The 19,353-nt window shown below is 39.4% G+C and overlaps 2 protein-coding genes across 3 annotated transcripts; one reads left to right on the plus strand and one right to left on the minus strand.

The window, feature by feature from the left end:
* Nucleotides 1-91: 91 nt before the first annotated feature.
* LOC111337516 (integrin-linked kinase-associated serine/threonine phosphatase 2C) lies at nucleotides 92-7,299 on the plus strand. 2 transcript variants are annotated; one of them, XM_022943839.2, is made up of 12 exons: nucleotides 92-224; nucleotides 318-461; nucleotides 1,342-1,465; nucleotides 1,949-2,055; nucleotides 2,170-2,263; nucleotides 3,105-3,192; nucleotides 4,365-4,439; nucleotides 5,290-5,333; nucleotides 5,525-5,644; nucleotides 5,830-5,911; nucleotides 6,569-6,611; nucleotides 6,780-7,299. In XM_022943839.2, the coding sequence occupies exons 1-12, from the start codon at nucleotides 128-130 to the stop codon at nucleotides 6,911-6,913; spliced, it is 1,152 nt and encodes a 383-aa protein (XP_022799574.2). In that variant the 5' UTR covers nucleotides 92-127; the 3' UTR covers nucleotides 6,914-7,299. The 2 variants fall into 2 exon arrangements, with proteins under 2 accessions (XP_022799574.2, XP_088586264.1); XM_088730138.1 differs by lacking the exon at nucleotides 6,569-6,611.
* On the minus strand, nucleotides 7,172-19,267 carry LOC111337514 (uncharacterized). The gene is made up of 17 exons (XM_022943837.2): nucleotides 19,194-19,267; nucleotides 18,237-18,357; nucleotides 17,556-17,619; nucleotides 16,456-16,582; nucleotides 16,147-16,290; nucleotides 14,413-14,470; nucleotides 13,624-13,722; nucleotides 13,267-13,505; nucleotides 12,234-12,406; nucleotides 11,883-12,046; nucleotides 11,218-11,310; nucleotides 10,525-10,596; nucleotides 9,843-9,905; nucleotides 9,270-9,386; nucleotides 8,743-8,846; nucleotides 8,141-8,218; nucleotides 7,172-7,598 (listed from the first exon to the last, which is right to left on the minus strand). The coding sequence occupies exons 1-17, from the start codon at nucleotides 19,238-19,240 to the stop codon at nucleotides 7,466-7,468; spliced, it is 1,896 nt and encodes a 631-aa protein (XP_022799572.2). The 5' UTR covers nucleotides 19,241-19,267; the 3' UTR covers nucleotides 7,172-7,465.
* Nucleotides 19,268-19,353: the final 86 nt, after the last annotated feature.

Here is a 19,353-nt window from a genome sequence, read left to right on the forward strand (position 1 = left end):
AAAGGCATACTCATGACTTATTTATCGTTGATAAAGTTTGCTGACTTGCAAAGCGAGAGGGCAGGCTCAATCTTGCCACTTCCCTCTTTATGTCTCGCCCACCTCTTCTATTCGTATTCTCTGTTATATGAGAAAAACATTACTACTTGTAATCACCGCTGAACGTCAATCTGCGCCTTCGCGACTCAAAATGGACGATCTGTTTGGCGATCTTCCTCCACCCTGTAATAACTAGAAAACTCTTCTGTTTGTGTTAATTTTTTTTTTTTTTTTTTTGATTTGTGAAATAGAGTGTGGTATGTTTTATATTATTTCAGCAGGTGGAAATAACGTGTCGGGTTCAGTCGGAAATTTGTACGAGGACCTTCCTTCATCGGAGAGAAGTGAAGAAAAGAATTCGAAAAGGAAACTAGAAGCTACTGGAGAAGATCCTTCCACCCCAGCAAAAAGACCACTAAAACGTGAGAGTTTTGTGCAATTTTAAAAAAATTTTCCTTACCTTCACTACCTCTTCCGCTGGTCAGGTTAAGGACAACAAAACTGAGACGGTGTTACTTGTAGTGTGGAACACATGGTTTTCACACAATCCTCTCGTGTCCTTCATTTTTTTTCGCCGATTATAAAAAGGACAAAATGACTCGATTTCCCACCATGAAATTATGCACTCCCCCTCCATTTGTATTTAATACTTTGATACAGGTCCTAAAACCATTTGACGTGGCTTTAATGCCACAGGCAGTTACCACCAATAGCAGACACACTTCTTTGTGATGCAACCTGTTGTGATATGCCTCTTTATTACATTGCTCGCAGTGCCCGTGGGCAAGATGAAGCAAATCCTGGGTTCTGATTGGCTGCCTGAGCAGGCAAGATGGGATCATCTTACCTGCTCGAGATTACCCACATTGATCCCAAGCATGAAATTAGAATCAGAACCAAGTCTGTAATTCTTGGACAGTATTTATGGACCTCAACTTCATCCCGGTCCATAAAAATGCAAAAAAAAAAAAAAAAACTCAGGCAATATCCAGTCATCTCGACCTCACACTTGGTTAATAACGCATATGCATTTTAAATTAGCACTCTTAACTATAGTTATTCCCTAGATGGAACATTGTTTGTTTGCACTATAATTATATGCAGGTTGCTATTGAAACAGAATTATTCTTAGTGTGTGGGAGTGCTGAAAGTTAGACTATTGAGTTGCTGAGTAAACTCCGCTCTTAAAAAGAAAGCTTGTCTTATTCAAACACCCCTTCATGCTTGAGGCAAGAAAAGCTCCACAGGAGGAAACACAATCACTAGAGGCAACAGACTAACAAGTTTTATCTTTCCTTTTAGAATCTAAATACAGACTAAGGGGCTTTGCTGCTGAAAGGAAAGGAGAAAGAAATGACATGCAAGATGCTCATGTTATTAATGATGATTTCATGGAAGAGTTTGGTACAGAGAAACCTCTTGGAATGTGAGTCTTAATGAGCAGGTTTTTCTTTCGAAATAATTCTTAGCAGAAGAATGTTGTTAAACAACAGGACAGCTCTCTCCTCGCCATCAAAATGGGATTATAGAATTCTGCTCAGTGATTAGATAATCCATGATGATGCCAGGCAAGTAGCAAGTGAGCAGGCCTTCCATCCTCCATTGGCAGAAAGAATGTAGACAAGAGGGTGGGAGGTCTGGCACTAATAATTATTGGTACACACCACACAGGTGAATATTGCTTTTTGTGCACACTGATTGGCTAGTTCAGAGGTGAATACCAAGTACTACTCACCTCAGAGCAGCTGATGTGCAATTTTTTCCCTTTAGCTGCTCCAAAAATTGGTTTAATGAAAAAAGTAAAACTATTTTTTTGGTATCTGTGTAATAACTGCTAGAACGATTAGGCTAGCAAAGGGTGAAATAAGCTCAAGTTAATGTTTCTTTACTGTTTGTCTTGTACATGTAGTTCCAATATGTGTTACTATGGAGTGTTTGATGGACATGCAGGCCCTAAAGCAGCTCAGTTTGCAGCAGAACACTTGCACAAGAACATTGTACTCAAGTTTCCAAAAGGTTGATGGTAAATTGATGACAAACTTAGTTTCCCTATCGACTCACTGTTAGTAATTTTTAACTAAACGCAAGTTTCATTTTGATTTACTCCTCGACACTTTTTTCTGTGTACAGGAGAAGCAGCTAACAAGGACAGAGAGATAAAAAGATGTTTAACAGATGCTTACAAAAAGACTGATGATGAGTTTCTACTGGAAGCATCAAAGGCGTAAGTTTGTTGAAATTCAGTTAATTTCTTTGTTAAAGTCAGCACTTGAACCAACTGGTAACACTGCTGGAGCTTCTTCAAGCTTCTTGTAATGTATGTAAATCCTCTTGTTCTTTATTATCCTCGATCGGCCCATTCAGCGCTCCACAAGCGGAATACTGAACCTATACTTACTCGACTCAAAACAACCGTGCCACCGCAACAGTTAAGCTCGAAAAAAGTTTAAATCAACTCCATAAAAGGTCGAGAAACGATAGGCAAAGCAAAGCTTAAAATTTCGTGAATGACTGCGAAAACTAAAGACCACGTGACCAAAGAAAACAATGAAATACATTAAAATAATTACTATTGGCGGGAAAAGACACGACACTTCCAGAGCATGAAGCATATAGGGGTATTGCTACTCCAACTCCTATTTCATTATCCCCCAGCTTTTCATCCGATTTCCATGATGTCCAGCTCACCAGTACCCATTTCCATGAAACTATGCTCCTGGGCCTTGTTGTTTGAAGGCCAATCAGCTCAAACCCAGAGTCGAATTTTAATCCTGAGGTTTCTTTATTTCTCCATTCAAACGCCTTTTTGGGATAATTTCCCTTATTGTTTTTAGAGCATCCAATTTTCAAGTTGTAGACAAAAATTGGAAATGTCGATTTTCTTTCAAAGCTTCCAGCAATATTCCTTAGCGCTAGTTCATGGCAGGTTTCCCCCAGTATTTTGTCACACTTAGACAGTTCATTGGTATCCATTTATACTTCTCGGTGGAGTGAGGCAGTGTGGTAATGCCAAAGTTTTGTAGTGCTTTATGTATGATTAACAAGGTTCACTAAACGTTACATAGGTCACCAGTTTGGAAAGATGGATCAACTGCCGTCACAGCTCTTGTTATGGATGACGTTTTGTACGTGGCAAACCTTGGTGATAGTAGGGTACTGTGCAGATATGACTTACATTTACCATACGATCATTTTATATGTTCTCAGAAATTCTCGCTTGCGTTACTAAGAATTCCCGCACACGCTGGTTCGGTAATCTTCGACTGTATACTTGCACTTGATCCAGGCTTTATTGTCGACAATTCAACATTACACGTCCGGTTCTACGATCTATCTATCAGTTTATTCCATTCTAGCTTTAAGGTCACAAAAATCGCTACATTTGTTAGCTAAGGAAATCCACACCCAGATACGTCGTCCCGTACAGGCACTAATTTCTTATCAAACGTGGGTTTACTTGACAATCATGCTGTATGTTCCTACGTGCATAACGCCCTGGAAATATCTGATTAGATACATCACTGTTTTGATTATTCTATGCTGCAACGCTACCTGTCACATTCTACTTTAACGATAGCAAAATAACAATTTACGTGATAAACAATTAAACAATTAAAAATCTAATAAAACAAGGAAATCAGTTTGAGATAAAAATTAGTGATAATAATTTTGAACGACGTTTCGACCTTGCTGAGATCATTTTCAAGCTGATGAAAAGGAAAATTTTTACATATATATACTAAATTCAAGACGTGGGAATGATAAAGGCGATAAAATATGGAAATATGTAAACGCTAGGCGTAAAATAGAAGTGATAAAATTGCAAAGGAGACGATACGGATAAAGTAATATTAGAGTTGACGAAAGTAAACTATTATAAAAATAGCTTTGCGCGGATTGAGTCTGACTGTTTGTTCAAGCTTGGCTTAATTTCTTTTATAAAAAGCATCTCGTAAATTAGGCAGTCCAGTTTATTTTTGCATTTCTTCAGGATTTTGAAACTGTGATGCAAGTCACCTGGGGTATGCCCATGCCGCTCTTTAATGTGGTTCCCGATTGAAGACTGAAACGCTTTGTGTTCTTCATCACGTTGGTAGAGGTGCCGGCATGTGTAGCCGACATAGTCTGCATCGCACAGACCACACTTAAAATCATAATAACAGACACACAGCATCATGGAATCTATTTGTTAAATTTACCCCTTTTTCTCAAAAAGTGTTTAAGGCGACTATGATTAAAGAAGGCAATTCTTTAAAAAATCCCTGTCCGTATTCCTAAAGTAAATGGCTAATGACGGAGTATGATTTTCTGATCGTGACTTACAGGCACTTCTTTGTCGCTGTGGTGAAAATGGAGAGACATCAGTGGTTTCTCTCTCCAAAGATCATTCTCCATCTCAGGTAATGTCTATGTACTTATTTACTTTGTTTTTTTTGTCGAGCCGGACAGGAAAATATTTGGCTCGAGGTTATGACGTACGGTCTGAGCGCAGTCCAAACTTCACAGCTGAGAGAAAACTAGGTTATGACGTACAGTCTGAGCGCAGTCCAAACTTCACAGCTGAGAGAAAACTAGGTTATGACGTACAGTCTGAGCGCAGTCCAAACTTCACAGCTGAGAGAAAACTATTTTCTCATCCGGCCCAACCAAACTTAGTCAATAAGCATTTTTATCACGTGACTTCTTCGAAGGTTTTGTTTCAACCTAAATAGGATGCTATAGACGGGTGCGCGCGGGACAACCACAAAAAGGATTCTACAATCAAAACTTTCCCATTGTTTTTTTTTTTTTTTTTTTTTTTTCGAGTTAGAACAAGAAACTCACAATTTATCGAAACAGGCAACTTTTTTCCCCTTTTTCTTTATTCCTTTAAGTTTTTGCAATAAAGCTGTGCGAGTGTAGGAACGGAGAGCTTTTTCTGGACCAGCGCACGTCAGCCCCTTCTGCTTACGCTTGGGGTTACGCGCGCGGGGCCTCACGGACCATATGAAGCTGGTGATTCACATTTGTGTTCTTGTGCGGTCATATCTGTGTTGGATATATGGAACAGGTTGAAAGAAAGCACTTGCTTGGATAAACGGGGTTTTACAGCTGTGACATATGGCCAAATGTTCCTCAGCAAGAATGCTAGGCAACGGGAGCAATCCGACCCTCCTTTATCTATGCTGTGAAAGATAACAAATAACTAACTTTCATTTATAAAACTTAAGTTGTTCGTCGCCTGAATGCGTTTTTGTTATTAATTTGTAGTACGAGGAAAGGATGCGAATTCAAAAGGCCGGAGGAACTGTCAGGTAGAAACCAAAGTTGGAGTCATTAATAAGAATAATATCCAATTTTTTTAAGGGCTACTCTCACCTAGACGATCTGATAACAGGATCGTCAATATCTTATTTGTCAAATTGAGAAAAAGACGACTCAACATCGAAAAGAAACCTTATGAACCTACTTTGTCCTTATCAGACTTTGTTATGATATTTTTTAGAGAAGGTCGAGTTCTTGGCGTCTTAGAAGTGTCGCGTTCGATCGGAGATGGTAGATTCAAGAGATGTGGTGTCAGCTGTATCCCGGATGTCATGAGGTGCACTCTGACAGATAATGACAGGTATGTTTTCGGTCTGAGCAGGGCCTAGGGACGACGGCCGAATTTCAGAGTGATGTTCGCTATAATTAAAAAAAAAAAACCTTCGAGAAAGTTGTTAGCTTACAGTTATTTCTCTGTAAAATCTCAAATCGACTAAAGCAGATTTTGTGTTCGTAGGATTTTAATCATTGCATTGTTCCCCTTAGGTTTTTGCTTCTGGCTTGCGATGGTCTTTGGAAGGGATTTTCCGTAGATTCTGCGTTAAAGTTTATCAACGACATTTTGGAGGTAAGTTTTACTGCAAACGAAGTCCTCAAGTTGGTTTATACCCTGATCACGCAATATTGAACGCTACAGTGGTTATTAGATTCTTGGCTTTTCCGAAGCGACTTTTATTTCAAAATATTTCCTTAAATCACGGACAGAACTGACCTTTAATCATTCCTCAAGTACTTTGTAAAACAGAAACATGTGGAAAGTTCTAGTACCCCGCTGGTTTACATACATAGTCGTGACTGCTTTGCTAGTGCTTTTAACAACAAGCTTTGTACAGAGTACCGCCAAATTGGACCGCATATGCCTTTATTTTTTCACTCGTAATCTTAAATCAAATGCCGCATTCCTCTGATATAGTGCAAAGTTTACCCAAGGGCGGCGCTAATTGGAACGTAGTTAAGGATTTCATTGGTTCTACTTTGTAAAACTCAGTTATTGGTTTAGAAAACTGGCGCTAACTTTCCAGCCAGTGAGATGCAAAACTGAAACCAGTGGTGACTTCACACTCCTTTTCCCGCGCTTAAAGCCAATGACGTGTGGCTTTCTGTGATATAGCAATTTGTTCTGATTGGACTTCACTATAATTTTGAGTTTCGTTGGCAATGCTACATTAAATTGAAAGGTTCCCTCGCTAAAATGGTCCCCTTGCTTCCCTTTTTCACTTCACAGAAAGAAAATTTCGAAGAAACCGAAACGATCATTAACAATACAGGTGTGTGGTTTATCTGTTGTACACTATACGATTGCCTGTTTGCTCAGTTGGTATCGAAAACAGTGCCCAGCTCATTCACAGTGTCTCCCAGGGGTGGGAGGAAGAGAGATCCTGGGTACCAGGAATGTACAGTGAAAGTTATAAAACCCCACCCTTAAACTTTTGCAGGTCTGGAAGATGTACAACTCGACCCAGTCTCTGCACGCTTCCAGGAGGCGTGTCACAAAATCGCCAGCGAGGCTATCAGGAATGGAAGCTCTGATAACGTGACTGTGATGCTGGTATCAGTTACAAAGCAGTAAAGAGTTCTGCCACCCACCTCCTCACCCCGTCCATCGTTGGATCTTCATTTCGCCAATAAGAGTAACCGTTTCAAGATAAACACTATTAATCGCTTGCAGTGAAAGAACGAAATTGTCACTAATTGCGTTGTATGTGTTGTGTCACAAGGCAGAGGTCCATTTGATCGTAAACGTAGCTTGTGGAGATCTTCCAAGAGAGAGCCATGATCAAAGCAAACTGTCAAACTGGCTGAAGTGAAGAGGGTCATAAATTGCACATTCTGGACCAACGAGTTACTTTATTTTCCAACTCGCACATTTACACTTTACATCTGTAAGCTACACGTAGTATGTCTGTAAATAGATAGTTCAAAATTGAAAACAAATTCCATTATATTCTGCCCGTAGTTTCGTTCGCCTGACGTCATGTTACCTGGCAACCTTTATGAACGCTTGAAACCGCAGGTTCATCTAAATAGGGCGCTCCCATAGCAAACTCGATGTGAGAATAAGAGAACGTATGACTAACTCCAATCCTTTTCTTCCCTCGTTCTACGTCGTCGCTTTTCAATCTCATTTCATGGCCAGTCTTCTAAACCTATTGATGGCAGCAGCGATCTCGTGAAGTCTGGGGCGAGAGTAGCTCCCAAGAGGAAGTCTGGGACTGAGTACGTCTAGACCTTTGGTGTTGAAGTCTTGCTCCACCCTTAAAAAGAAAGATTCAATTATAAACAATTTTAACAGCTGTAAAAGTTAGGAACGAAAAGGAGAGAGGTTTATATTTGTAACAAATGTTTTTCATATAAATTGCGGTGTTTTACGAGAATTTCCTGCCCTAAGAAAAAGCCATAACTGCACGCGTGTAAAATTATATTTTTTTACGTGTGTTTAATATCGCCAATCAGCGGCTGACACGTCATTAGCCTTTTTTCCCCACTCAGTAAGATAGATGGCAAAGCGTTCACCATTCTCATTTGTTAATAAGGTGACCTCTCCGTAAAGGCCCGTGGTGTTTAACTAATAAAACAAAATAATACGTAGTTGCTTGCAGATAAGGAATTTCTCTTCTCGTGTTCAACACGGTATTTCCGAGTGACGGCGCGGAGAACGAGTAAGAAATCGATTTGACCACGATAAGAGAATTTCTATAACTACGCGCGTCCATGTATTATTCACTATGTAAAGAAAATTTGCACGAAAGACGTTGGTAAAAATCCTTAACGACGCATTATACTAAGGTGTACTTACCTTTGCAACACTTCCAGAAGCGATGTGTTTCCGTCCATGTGATTATTTCGTGCGTACAGTATGGTATCTCCTATAACTCTAATCAAACAGTGAAAAAAAAAGGAGATTCAAATCTGCACTTAAACACGAAGGCGCGCTATAAAAAGAGAGGTGCCTTAGGTGCCTCTGGACCATTTGTCAATCAACCGTCGTGTGATGTAGAACTCTAAGAATCAAGTCAGCTTCTGCTATAGCTAATCCAAAGCCGGTGAACAGCAGGCGCATTCCTCAAAATTGTTTTATGTTTTCATCACAATACAAGAATTTTTTGAGATTTGTATTTCCTTTCTCCAATGGAGACTGTCTTTATTTGTGGCGGTAAATTTGAAATCGAAGTAGGCGGTTCGCACGTTACATCATTGCCACCATGCTGGTGGAAGTAAACATCTCATTAGCTCCTTTTGTTCGTCTACCAGGCACCTAAGGGACCTCTCCTTTTATAGCGCGACTTCGTGTTTAAATGGAAAATTCTCCATCTATATGGACTAATCTTACGTGCAAAGAAGGAAGAGCATTATATGAACTGTAGCTAGGTACAGCAAAGAGGTGAGAAGATTTTATACCTCGTTTGACTAAACTCTCCAAGCTGTTCGATGTACGAGAGATCAATATCTTCGTTACCAAACTGAACCTGAAAACCAAACTGCGTCTTTCCCTTTACTTTGACCTGAAAATGAAATTATCATAACAATCACCTCAAAAAGGCTTGGAGGAACAGAGCAAGATTAACAACCAATAACAAGTTTTCTTGCCCGTCGATACCAGAAAGCCAGTTTGAATTGTTAATTTAGGGTTTGAACGCATCATTATGGAAAAAAAAAAAACTTCAAGGCTGATTCTAAACCACTAAATCCGTCCATTTTCGAGACTTAAGATTAAGGGTCAAACTACAAGCTCGGAGCAAGAGAGCGGTTTATTGGGTGTGACCCGAAATACAAAATTCTCAAAAAATGGGAGGACTTTCACAAGGAAACTCACGTAGATTCTGCTACCTTAAAAAATTCACCTCCTGGCAATGCAGCACTTCTTTTTAAATAATTCAAAATTATGTGAACTATGATATTGTACAAGAAAGGTTTTTTTTACAAACCTTCTCTCTGTCGCCGATTGTGGCGTCAAAACTATTCGCTATGGGAATCCGAGGTGTAGGCATAACGAACGGAATGCAAGGCTGAGGATTGCTCTCCCTGTGCTCCAAAGCAATGGCCTAAAAAACGACAACGAAATAAAAGGTGAAAAGGCTTTGTTTGTAAAAATAAGGGAAACATACTACTTGACTGAAGACTGGGTAAGAACGAAACTGGTGACAACATGCACCTGGTGAATAATAATTGAAAAAGGTAGAGAGGGCGGGAAAACGGTCCGCAATAGGAAACTAGCGAAATTGTGATATTCGCGAAAGGTGCAATAAGAAGGTTACTTCGGTGAAAAAAGCGCGGGGAAACCGTGACTTTAGTGAAGAGCGCGGGAAAAGTGACTGCTACCCATGTATACATTTTTTCGTGGTTCTTGGCACACATTTTGGGCTTGCCACTTGTTTCAGTGTTTCCTGCAGGTTTTTAGAGCTGATTCAATGTTTTCTTTGCATTCTTTGCTCTCGCGTTCAGCCTCAGAGTTTTTTGTTTAGCACTTTCATATGCCTCTATCAAATCTGCGAACTGACCTTTGCTTGATCTGTGACGTCACGCGAAGAGTAACAGTCCATCATGATCACATGATCAGCAACCTGCAGTACAAAAGGAGTACAAAGAGAAAAAAACTGAATACATTTAAATTAACTTTGTGATTTGAAGAAGTACCTCTGTCGCACGAGGTCTATCAAGCCAAATAAATTTGGTTCTTATTTGCAATGTTCAAATTATCGAAGTTGTAAACTGAGGAAATGACAAATGGTAAGACGTTGCTCCTTCATTGTACATGGCAGTTATCAATTGAAAGTCGAAAAAAGCCAAGATCAAAGTAATCCCAGCGACCAATTAGAAAAAAGTTTACATTATCATTAGCCAATGAGAACTCATAATGTAAACAAGCAACTCCTTGAAGCGCGGGAAAACGAGGACGACCCAGTCGCGTTTGATTTTAGTTTTGGATCTGATTGGTTGAGAGAATGACGCGAGTTTTGTGAACCAATCACTGAACAAAACTTTACATTATCATTAGCCAATGAGAACTCAAAGTGTAACCAAGCAAACTGCTTAAAGCAGACGATTAAGTCGCAATTGATTTTATTTTTGTATTTGAATGGTTGAGACGACAGTGCGAGACAAAAATTAAGTAAAACCAAAGCAATCCCGGGTTAATTTCGACTCTCAGTTGAGGATTGCTTTATCATTTATGCTGTTTACCTGAAAATAATCTCCCGAGCCTCCGATAACGAGAATCGACGAGACCCCAAAATCGTCATACAAGCTCCGAACCTGCGAGCAGATACATGATCATGAAAATGTTGAATATTTTAAACGGAAATTTTACACGTTAAGTTAATAAATGAGTTCTCCTTGGAGCAAGCTCATATCTCCTAGACCATATCTCCCTGGCCTGCATACGAACGTCTTGTATACCCTTTGCCTTTGCCTTCGTTGTCATCAAAAGTCAACGTGGGCCTTGTTCGTTCTTGAACAAAACTTCTAGTGCTTTATCCCCGCGCGTAATAATAATAATAATAATAATAATAATAATAATAATAATAATAATAATAATAATAATAATAATAATAACAATAATAACACCTTTATTTAGACACGATAATGTTTAAAGCTGAACTGCTTGTGGGGTCGCGTGTAAATCCACATAAATTCTAAATTAAATAAATTCAAATGATGATGGTTTTTGAGGAGAGGGGAAAACCGGAGTACCAGCCGAAAAACCTCTCGGAGCTGAGTAGAGAACCAACAAACTCAATCCACTTATGACGCCGGGTCCGGGAATCGAACCCGGGACACATTGGTGGAAGGCGAGCGCTCTCACCACTACGCCAACCCTGCTCCCTTTTCCATGCGTACTTTCGATTTTGCACTCAAACAAAGTCAACTACTCACCTTCGATATAAAAGGCGTGATTGGTTCCTTTTCAGCAGCAACCAGCTTCTGCATGCGGGCATCTCGAATCATAAAGTTCGTTGCGCTCGTATCCTGGGTAAGGAAAAGTAAACTTTGAATCGCATTTCCCTTGAGTGTTGAAAAATCAAAAACCACATAAGCATAAGAAAGGAATCACATCAGCGTTGTGTTGAAAGTTTGGAAAGATGTCAGATTTACAGCACCTCTTTTGCACAATACTTCAAGAACATATCAACATTTTCCTACCAAAATTCGTATCGCGTTTGGAAATCGTAGCATGGTTGACTTGAAAGCCCTTCTCTTTCCTTACAAGACTGAAGTGTCCACTTCTTTCCAGAACGAGATACTTCTGCAAATTTGCTTTTCATTTTGAGCACCTAAAAGTCTATCTCAGTCGGGATGTGACGGAAAAACCACCCTGATCTTTGCGGTCAGTCATTTGTTTGCTGACGTCGGAAGGGTGCACAATGACGTGTACAAAAGAAAGATGAAGCACGCACACGCAATTGAATTTAATTACACGAATGTTGCTAGCCATGTTGTAGAATCATTTTGGGATGAACTTAAGATCTCTTCAACAGATACCGCCGTGCAACCGCTAATGAAACTAACTACTCGTGGATATCGACTCACGAAATATTTACCTCATCAATAAGCAAGCACTTGGTCCCAGTTTCCAAAGCCTCAACAATATTTGCAGCTTGTGAAGTCGAACCACTGGCGTCCTGGGTACAAAACCTGCTTGTGTCTCGACCAAAAGGCAAGTTGTTTATAAATGGCCGTATGTCTACTTTCTCTATACTTCTGCCTACACGTAATAATAATAAAAAGAAAAAAGTTCTTAGGTTCACAGTGCAGCGTGCTTCGAAACAAGGGCAAAAGATAACAAACCTAGGAAAGCTAAACGAAACCTAACGAAAGAAAAGACAAAGAAATACAAATATAAAGCATGATACGCAAAATATTTAAAACACGTAAAACAAATCACTTCTTACCATCCTCCGCCCGTATTGTGACTGCTGTAGGATCAGTGCAGACAAACTCCCGTCCGTCCCCTGGGATATGATTATACACTCCAAACTGGATAGCACTGAGCAGTGTGGACTTGCCGTGAAAACCACCGCCCACAATAAGAGAGACACCTTTAGGGATACCCATGCCTGCTACCCTATGAAACGAATTATCATATGGTAAGGCAGTGAGAATCGAAAATAAGACTGCATCTTTTTTTTTTTTTTTTTCTCACTCCGGTTTGTGATTGTTTCAAAGAAATCGTGCAGCACACGTAACTAATATTAGCCAATCCAAGCTTCTTGCGATGTTTTCTTTTCCCTAATTAGAGTTTTATCAACTGCGTTGATAAAGTACATCGGCCACCGGAAAGAGTTTTACAAGCTGACGTTTCGAGCGTTAGCCCTTCGTCAGAGCGAAGGGAGTTTTAGAAGCTGACGTTTCGAGCGTTAGCCCTTCGTCAGACCGAAGGCAGTTTTAGAAGCTGACGTTTCGAGCGTTAGCCCTTCGTCAGAGCGAAGGGAGTTTTAGAATTTGACGTTTCGAGCGTTAGCCCTTCGTCAGACCGAAGGCAGTTTTAGAAGCTGACGTTTCGAGCGTTAGCCCTTCGTCAGAGCGAAGAGAGTTTTAGAAGCTGACGCTTCGAGCGTTAGCCCTTCGTCAGAGCGAAGGGAGTTTTAGAAGATGACGTTTCGAGAGTTAGCCCTTCGTCCGCGAGAGCGAAGGGAGTTTTAGAAGTTGACGTTTCGAGCGTTAGCCCTTCGCCAGACCGAATGTTACATCAATTTACATTAACTCAGTTGATAAAACCTCAATTACTTTGTTACTTCCACCGACACAGCACCACAGTTTCTTCAGAAACTTACCCCATTTATTCATTTTTCCTTCTCCTGATGGCTGCTGTTGTAACGACTATTGTTTTACGACATGCGCTCTACAGAAATTTCTCTAATTAGAAACTCAAATTAATGTGCAGAGCTGCTTCAACATACAACACACCAAGCACTTTGTTCTTACTTTCCAGCGTGTGGCAGATTAAACTCCACTCTCAAACTGTCTGGACTTTTGAACAAAGTGACACCAGACTTTTCCATTGGCCTGTCATCTGCACCACTTGCACGAGGTAGAACAGCTTCATCTCTCACAAATGACACGAGGTTGGCTGCAGAGAGCTGGGAACGAATGTACTCCTGGTCCTCAACACACTCCACGTGCTTCTTTAAAGCTGCTTGATCTTGGCTTCTGTATGGAAGAGCCTGGGAAACAGTAACACACGGGGAACATTACATGAAGAAAATCTTAAAAAAAAAAAAAGATTCAAACATCATTCTGGGAAAGGTTATTTCTCAAGCTTGCGTAATTCTTAAGTTTCACCTTTTCGATTATTTGTGGAAGGTTTTCAGTGAGGATTCTTTTACAGGCATGTCCTTCGATGCTTCGGCCTCTAGCTGGAAGAGATACTGTGAACCTCAACTGAAAAAGATAATAATCAGGGACCAGTTGTTCAAAGGTTGAAAGCGCTATAACCCAAGGATAAATTTTAATTTGGGTTTCTTTATTCCTTGTTCAATACCTATTTGGGATAATTTTAGCCTATTCTTTTAGAAGCATTCAATCATCAACTTGTACACATAAATAATTCCCCTGAAGTTTCTATTAAGGCTTTCAGATCTGAAATCAGACGTTATACTAACCCTGGGTTATCTTAACCTTGCTTTAACAAACCGGCCATGGGGCCCTTTTCTCGAAAGTCCTGGCAACTTAACGGGCCCGAAGACACTGATGTTAAAAGTCAAAATTTAAAGGATAGGAAAGCAGGTTCTAACACCCAAACCAGTCCTTTTTGTTTCTTTAGCTGATAGTTTTATTGAATCATTTTGAAAACTTTGAAATCCCCATCTTGAATGAAAACAGAACAGCTTTACGGGTCCGGTAAGTTACCGGGACTTTCGAGAAACGGGCCCCAAGCCATCGAGCTTGCCTTCGGTCGTTTTGCCAACACGACAGTTCGCTAACAACCATTTCGTCGACGAGCAAAAAAAGTTCGTTTCGCCGTCCGCTCTTTTTTTCAGCCCTGCAAGATCTTATCAAACCCAATCAAACCCTTGAAATAATTGAGAAGTCAAGAGTCACGGCACTGATAAAATGTTCACAGGTATGTACCTCAACAGTTTCAGGTGTCACGATACAAGAGGTCCTTTCAAGAACGTGTTGACAAGGTCTACAAAAAACACAAAAATAAAATTACACTAATAAAAAACATTATAAACTAGATTTAATGAAAAACTATTCATGGCCTGCATAATTAGATATGTCCTTTCTTCTCTTAGCCTCTCATACTTTGTTTTCTATACATTTCCAGGTGCTGGCAAAGAGAATTTGTTAAGCTATCAAGAGCTTCTTTAGTTGGTGATCATTTCCTTTATTCTCCTGACCTTAATGTTTGATTCAGGGGGGATATTGTAAGGAGTAATTAAATGCTGGTTACTCTTAGGGACTCAGAGGTTAAAAGGGGTGATATGCTTGCAATATAATCGATACAGGGTTCGCACACTTTTTCAGGCCAAAGATTCAAGGACTTTGCAAGGACTTTCCAGGACCCTACATAGAAATTTCAAGGGCTTTTTGTAATGACAATTTTACCTCAAAACCAAGAAAAATGTTTCCGTTAACATCTATGTTTTGGGTTTACCGATGGTGCAAAACAAAAGCAGATATTTTTCGATGTTGTTCAATAAACAAAAATCTAGGACTTTCAAGGACCCAAAACGAAATTCAAGTACTTTCAAGGCCTTGAAATCGGCCTCCTGAAATTCAAGGGTTTTCAAGGGTTTTCAAGACGCGTACGAACCCTGTCGATATAATGGCTGGCGTCACTTCATTCATGCATTTATAGGCCTCCAGTGAGGTTTTAAGTCAATCTCACTCAATTCAGGCAGTTCTCAGTGCAGTTCCTCCACTTTTCCCTTTAAACACAAGAGAAATAATTGAGAAGTCAATTATTTCTGAGTAACTTAAGTGGCCCTCAATTATATTTGAGGGTCACTAGTTACTCAGTTGAAGCCCTGTCCTGTGTTACCCTCGTTAAATAAAGTTGATTGACTGATTCATTGATTGAAAGTAAAGGTGAAAAAACTTGCTATGAAGCAACTTAAAACTGACATATTACAGAGCATTTAGAAACTGAGAGACCATAAAAATTCCCATGATCCTTTCAGGTAAACTGCAGGCAATTGTGATCAGATTCCATCATAGGGAAGAAGAACCTCCTAAAATTTGTCTGGCTCCCGACCTGTGGCTAGCTAAGTGGTATTTGCATCCAACTAGTATCTGGGAGGCTCAGGTTTGAGTTCGATCAAAGCCTGGATTTTTTTTTCAGGCTTGTTTTCTGCAATTGCTTAAATAAATACACCTATGAGGATCACTGCTATACTTCATTTTCATCTACACATCAAATGAAATTTCTTTAAATTCATATTATATATATCTTATTAACCGAGCGCGAGGGCCATACTGGGAGAATATCGGCCCGAGGTCTTGACAGTATGAACCTCGCTGCGCTCGGTCCGTACAAAAAAGACAGAGGGCCGATATTCTTCCAGTACGGTCCAGAGCGAGCTTGGTTAATAAGAGATTTATTATAAGACTGAAGTTCAAAGGGACACAAGTGCGGTATCATTCAGGACATTCGGGACAGTGCCCAGTCCAATACTGAGAGAATATTGACCGGCAATAGAGCATTTTGATTGGTTGATTTTAGTTATTGGCCCTCTGGCTGCCCGAGTTGTGCAATAACATAAAAAATATTTAATAGGGTGATTTCTGATCTGGGGTTAGCTTAACAATTATTAAACAACCCAGCCCAGTGGAATATTCCAGAATTGGACAGTTACAAACCTTTCGATATTCATGCTCCCCCCTTTCTTGCCATGCCATCCTTCCCCTCCGCCACTCAGCTGTCTGTCATGGCCTCCAAACCGCACAAGATTGGAAAATATCCTAGTTAAGTAGTCCCCTGTTGCTATTTGCTGAAGACGAGCACTGTGAAAGGACACAAAATAATATCAGTTTCAGTTTTATATATCAGGGACCAAAAGTAACATCCTCTGCTCTTTTGTTTGGTTTCCATAAAGTCTGATTTGTAACACCTGCAAAATTTGAATGTGCAAAGTTTTTTTTTGGTTCTTACTAGATGCAAAAAGATACCTGTTGGTAAATGCTGGGTATCCTGCAGCCTCTTGATCCATAACAACTCTGAATAGTGATGCAGGAGCAAAAGGATCACTCTGTATTTTGTCAGCATAAAGTTTAAAGTTTGGAAAAATCCAGCATCCTAGAGCAGAACAGAAATTAAAATAAAACTATAAAAATGACAGTCCTGAAGCATCACCGTTCTGCTGTTGTTAGCTCCTGTAAAGCATGGTATTATGATTATTAATGTAGGCCACAAATTTCCAAACAGGGGAAATCAAAATTAATCATCTACAGTTGATCTTAGAGACTTTTACAGAATAATTTTACTGTTAGTTTAGGAGCTAGACCAAAGTGAGTTTTTCATTATTTTACATCTAAGATAATTCCTTTTGTTTTTAGATACACTGGTTTATTTCTCACTCTCAGTTCACTTTATAAATGCTTCTGTCAATCATTGTCAATTAGGCTAGTATTACATTTCTCAGGGATATATTCTTAGTTTAGCTTCTGCTGTATTTTCTTTTACTTCGAACCACACAAATTCAGCCAAAAATTCAGCTACAACCATCAATCATAACTACGCTATCTTCAATCTATCCTTCCTCCTTTTTAATCTGTGATTTCAAACCAATCTCTTTATTTTCATTTGTAATTTTGATTACGTACCTCATTTAATTAAACTGTGATTTATATTGTGCATTCGAATTGTCTTCTCTGCCATACTAGTAACCTTTAGAGGTTACATTTACTTTCTCAATCAAATATTATAAATATCAATGTTTTGCACTGCTTGCCATCTATCCTCTTCTTGACACTTCTTCTTCCTTACAAATTTTTGTATGAAATCAATCCATTTTGAAGTACAAGGGAAATGAACAGAACAAAATTAATTCTAAAGCTGTCAGTTCAAGTTTGAGCTCTAATTGTCACGGTATAGGGCTAACAATCTGAGAAACAGCTAATGCTCACTTGTAATACAACACCACAGCAACACCACGGTTTCTTTAAAAACTTACCCCACCCACCCCAACCCCCCCCCCCTCCACCTTTCTGGCCCTTTATACAGGGATAGGATGGTTGCATGAATGTATAATCAAACAAGATAAATTTACCTGATATATCATGATAAGCTTTGTAGCTTTTTCCTTCTAAGTTTTCAAGAATACGAACCAGATCCTAACCAAGAATACATGATAAAATAAATCATTTTGCATTCATTTACGAAAAAAGAGCATCTTGACTCGAAAACAGGCAGTGAGTAACCTGCAAAATATTCAGTTTAACCCTTAGATCTCTAAGAATTAATTGAAAATTCAAATTCTTCCTACACCATCAACTCCCCTGAATCACACATTAAGGTCACAAGAATAAAGGCAATGATCAGCAACTAACAAAGCTCTTGATTGTTATGCAAATTCTCCTTGTAAGCACCTCAGGATATGTATGAGATCAGTATAGAGAATATACATACTGCTGTTAGGGCTAGATAGATAATGGTCTATCCAATGAGTCATGGCTCCATAAAATTATCACCTAATTTCATAGATTTTGTTACTTCCTTTTTTTTAGACTTTTTTGCTCCATCTCAAGTTTTCACGTTTCTAACCTCACAACTGATAATTTGATCATAAGTATGCTGTTCAGTCTTTCTTCTGAATGGCTTTTCCCAAGAAATCATTTTATCTCAGATAATAATTATGAGACATTTTGTCAGCCACACTAATTTTTTTCCTATAGAGAATAGATTCTGACATCCCCCAAAAATGATCACTCCCCACTATTCTAATTCTTACCTCCCAGTTCCTTGAGCCTCCAAAACTGGATCCTCTCCCATCATATGAGGCAGATTCTGGTCTTTCCTGTCCATGACTGTTCTGGTTTTGATAACCTCCCCTCCATCCACCCCTAGATCCCCTGCAAATGAAAAAACAAAAACAAAAAAAACAAAAAAAACAAAAAAAAAAACCACAAAAATGCAGTTAAAGTTTAGAAAGTATATCTTACAACAACAAACATATGAAACATATGTATGAACTGTGGTTATGAAACGTATATATGCACGATCCTTCGCAGTAAAGCACTATTTGAGCAATAGTGAAAATCAGACCTGAAAAAAATTTCAGGCCAGTACAGGATTCGAACCACTGACCTCTGCGATACTAGTGCAGCGCTCTACCAATTGAGCTAACAAGCCAACTGGGAGCAGGCCATCAAATTAATTCGACATAAACCCGTAGATGATAAATCAAACAACTTTGCCTCTTCTGTTGTTTGATTTATTATCTACGGGTTTATGTCGAATTAATTTGATGGCCTGCTCCCAGTTGGCTTGTCAGCTCAATTAGTAGAGCGCTGCACTAGTATCGCAGAGGTCAGTGGTTCGAATCCCGTACAGGCCTGAAATTTTTTTCAGGTCTGATTTTCACTATTGCTCAAATAGTGCTTTACTGCGAAGGATCGTGCATATATACGTAAAGTATATCTTGATAATCAGGAACATAAAATAGATATAACGTTTGTTTCGTAATATAAACAGAGCAAACGCTGTTACGTCTCACAACTTAACATGTCTACAAGAATGACTTTCTATCCTTAGTCATGTACACGTGTAATTCTTCCATTGATTATCGATCTACAAAAATTATATATTTCCTGTCCCTTTGCCTCTTTTCTATGCTTTGATCTGATTCTATTTGTGTCTTTTTTTCCTCATCAATAGCCTTTCTATACAAATCAAAGCCCATAATTACCTTCTTCCTCCATACCGATTCTTGTAATAAGCTCCTCGATTCGACATTTTGCGACAGGCTGTGATCGTGGCTTCTTTGAGACACTGGTAACTAATATTGAGTACGCTGACTAGAAAAGGGCATGGCTACACGGGCTCATGTTTCAGCCGGACTAGTCTCT

Source organism: Stylophora pistillata, chromosome 8 (genome assembly GCF_964205215.1).
Source record: "Stylophora pistillata chromosome 8, jaStyPist1.2, whole genome shotgun sequence".
Taxonomy (NCBI): Eukaryota; Metazoa; Cnidaria; class Anthozoa; order Scleractinia; family Pocilloporidae; genus Stylophora; species Stylophora pistillata.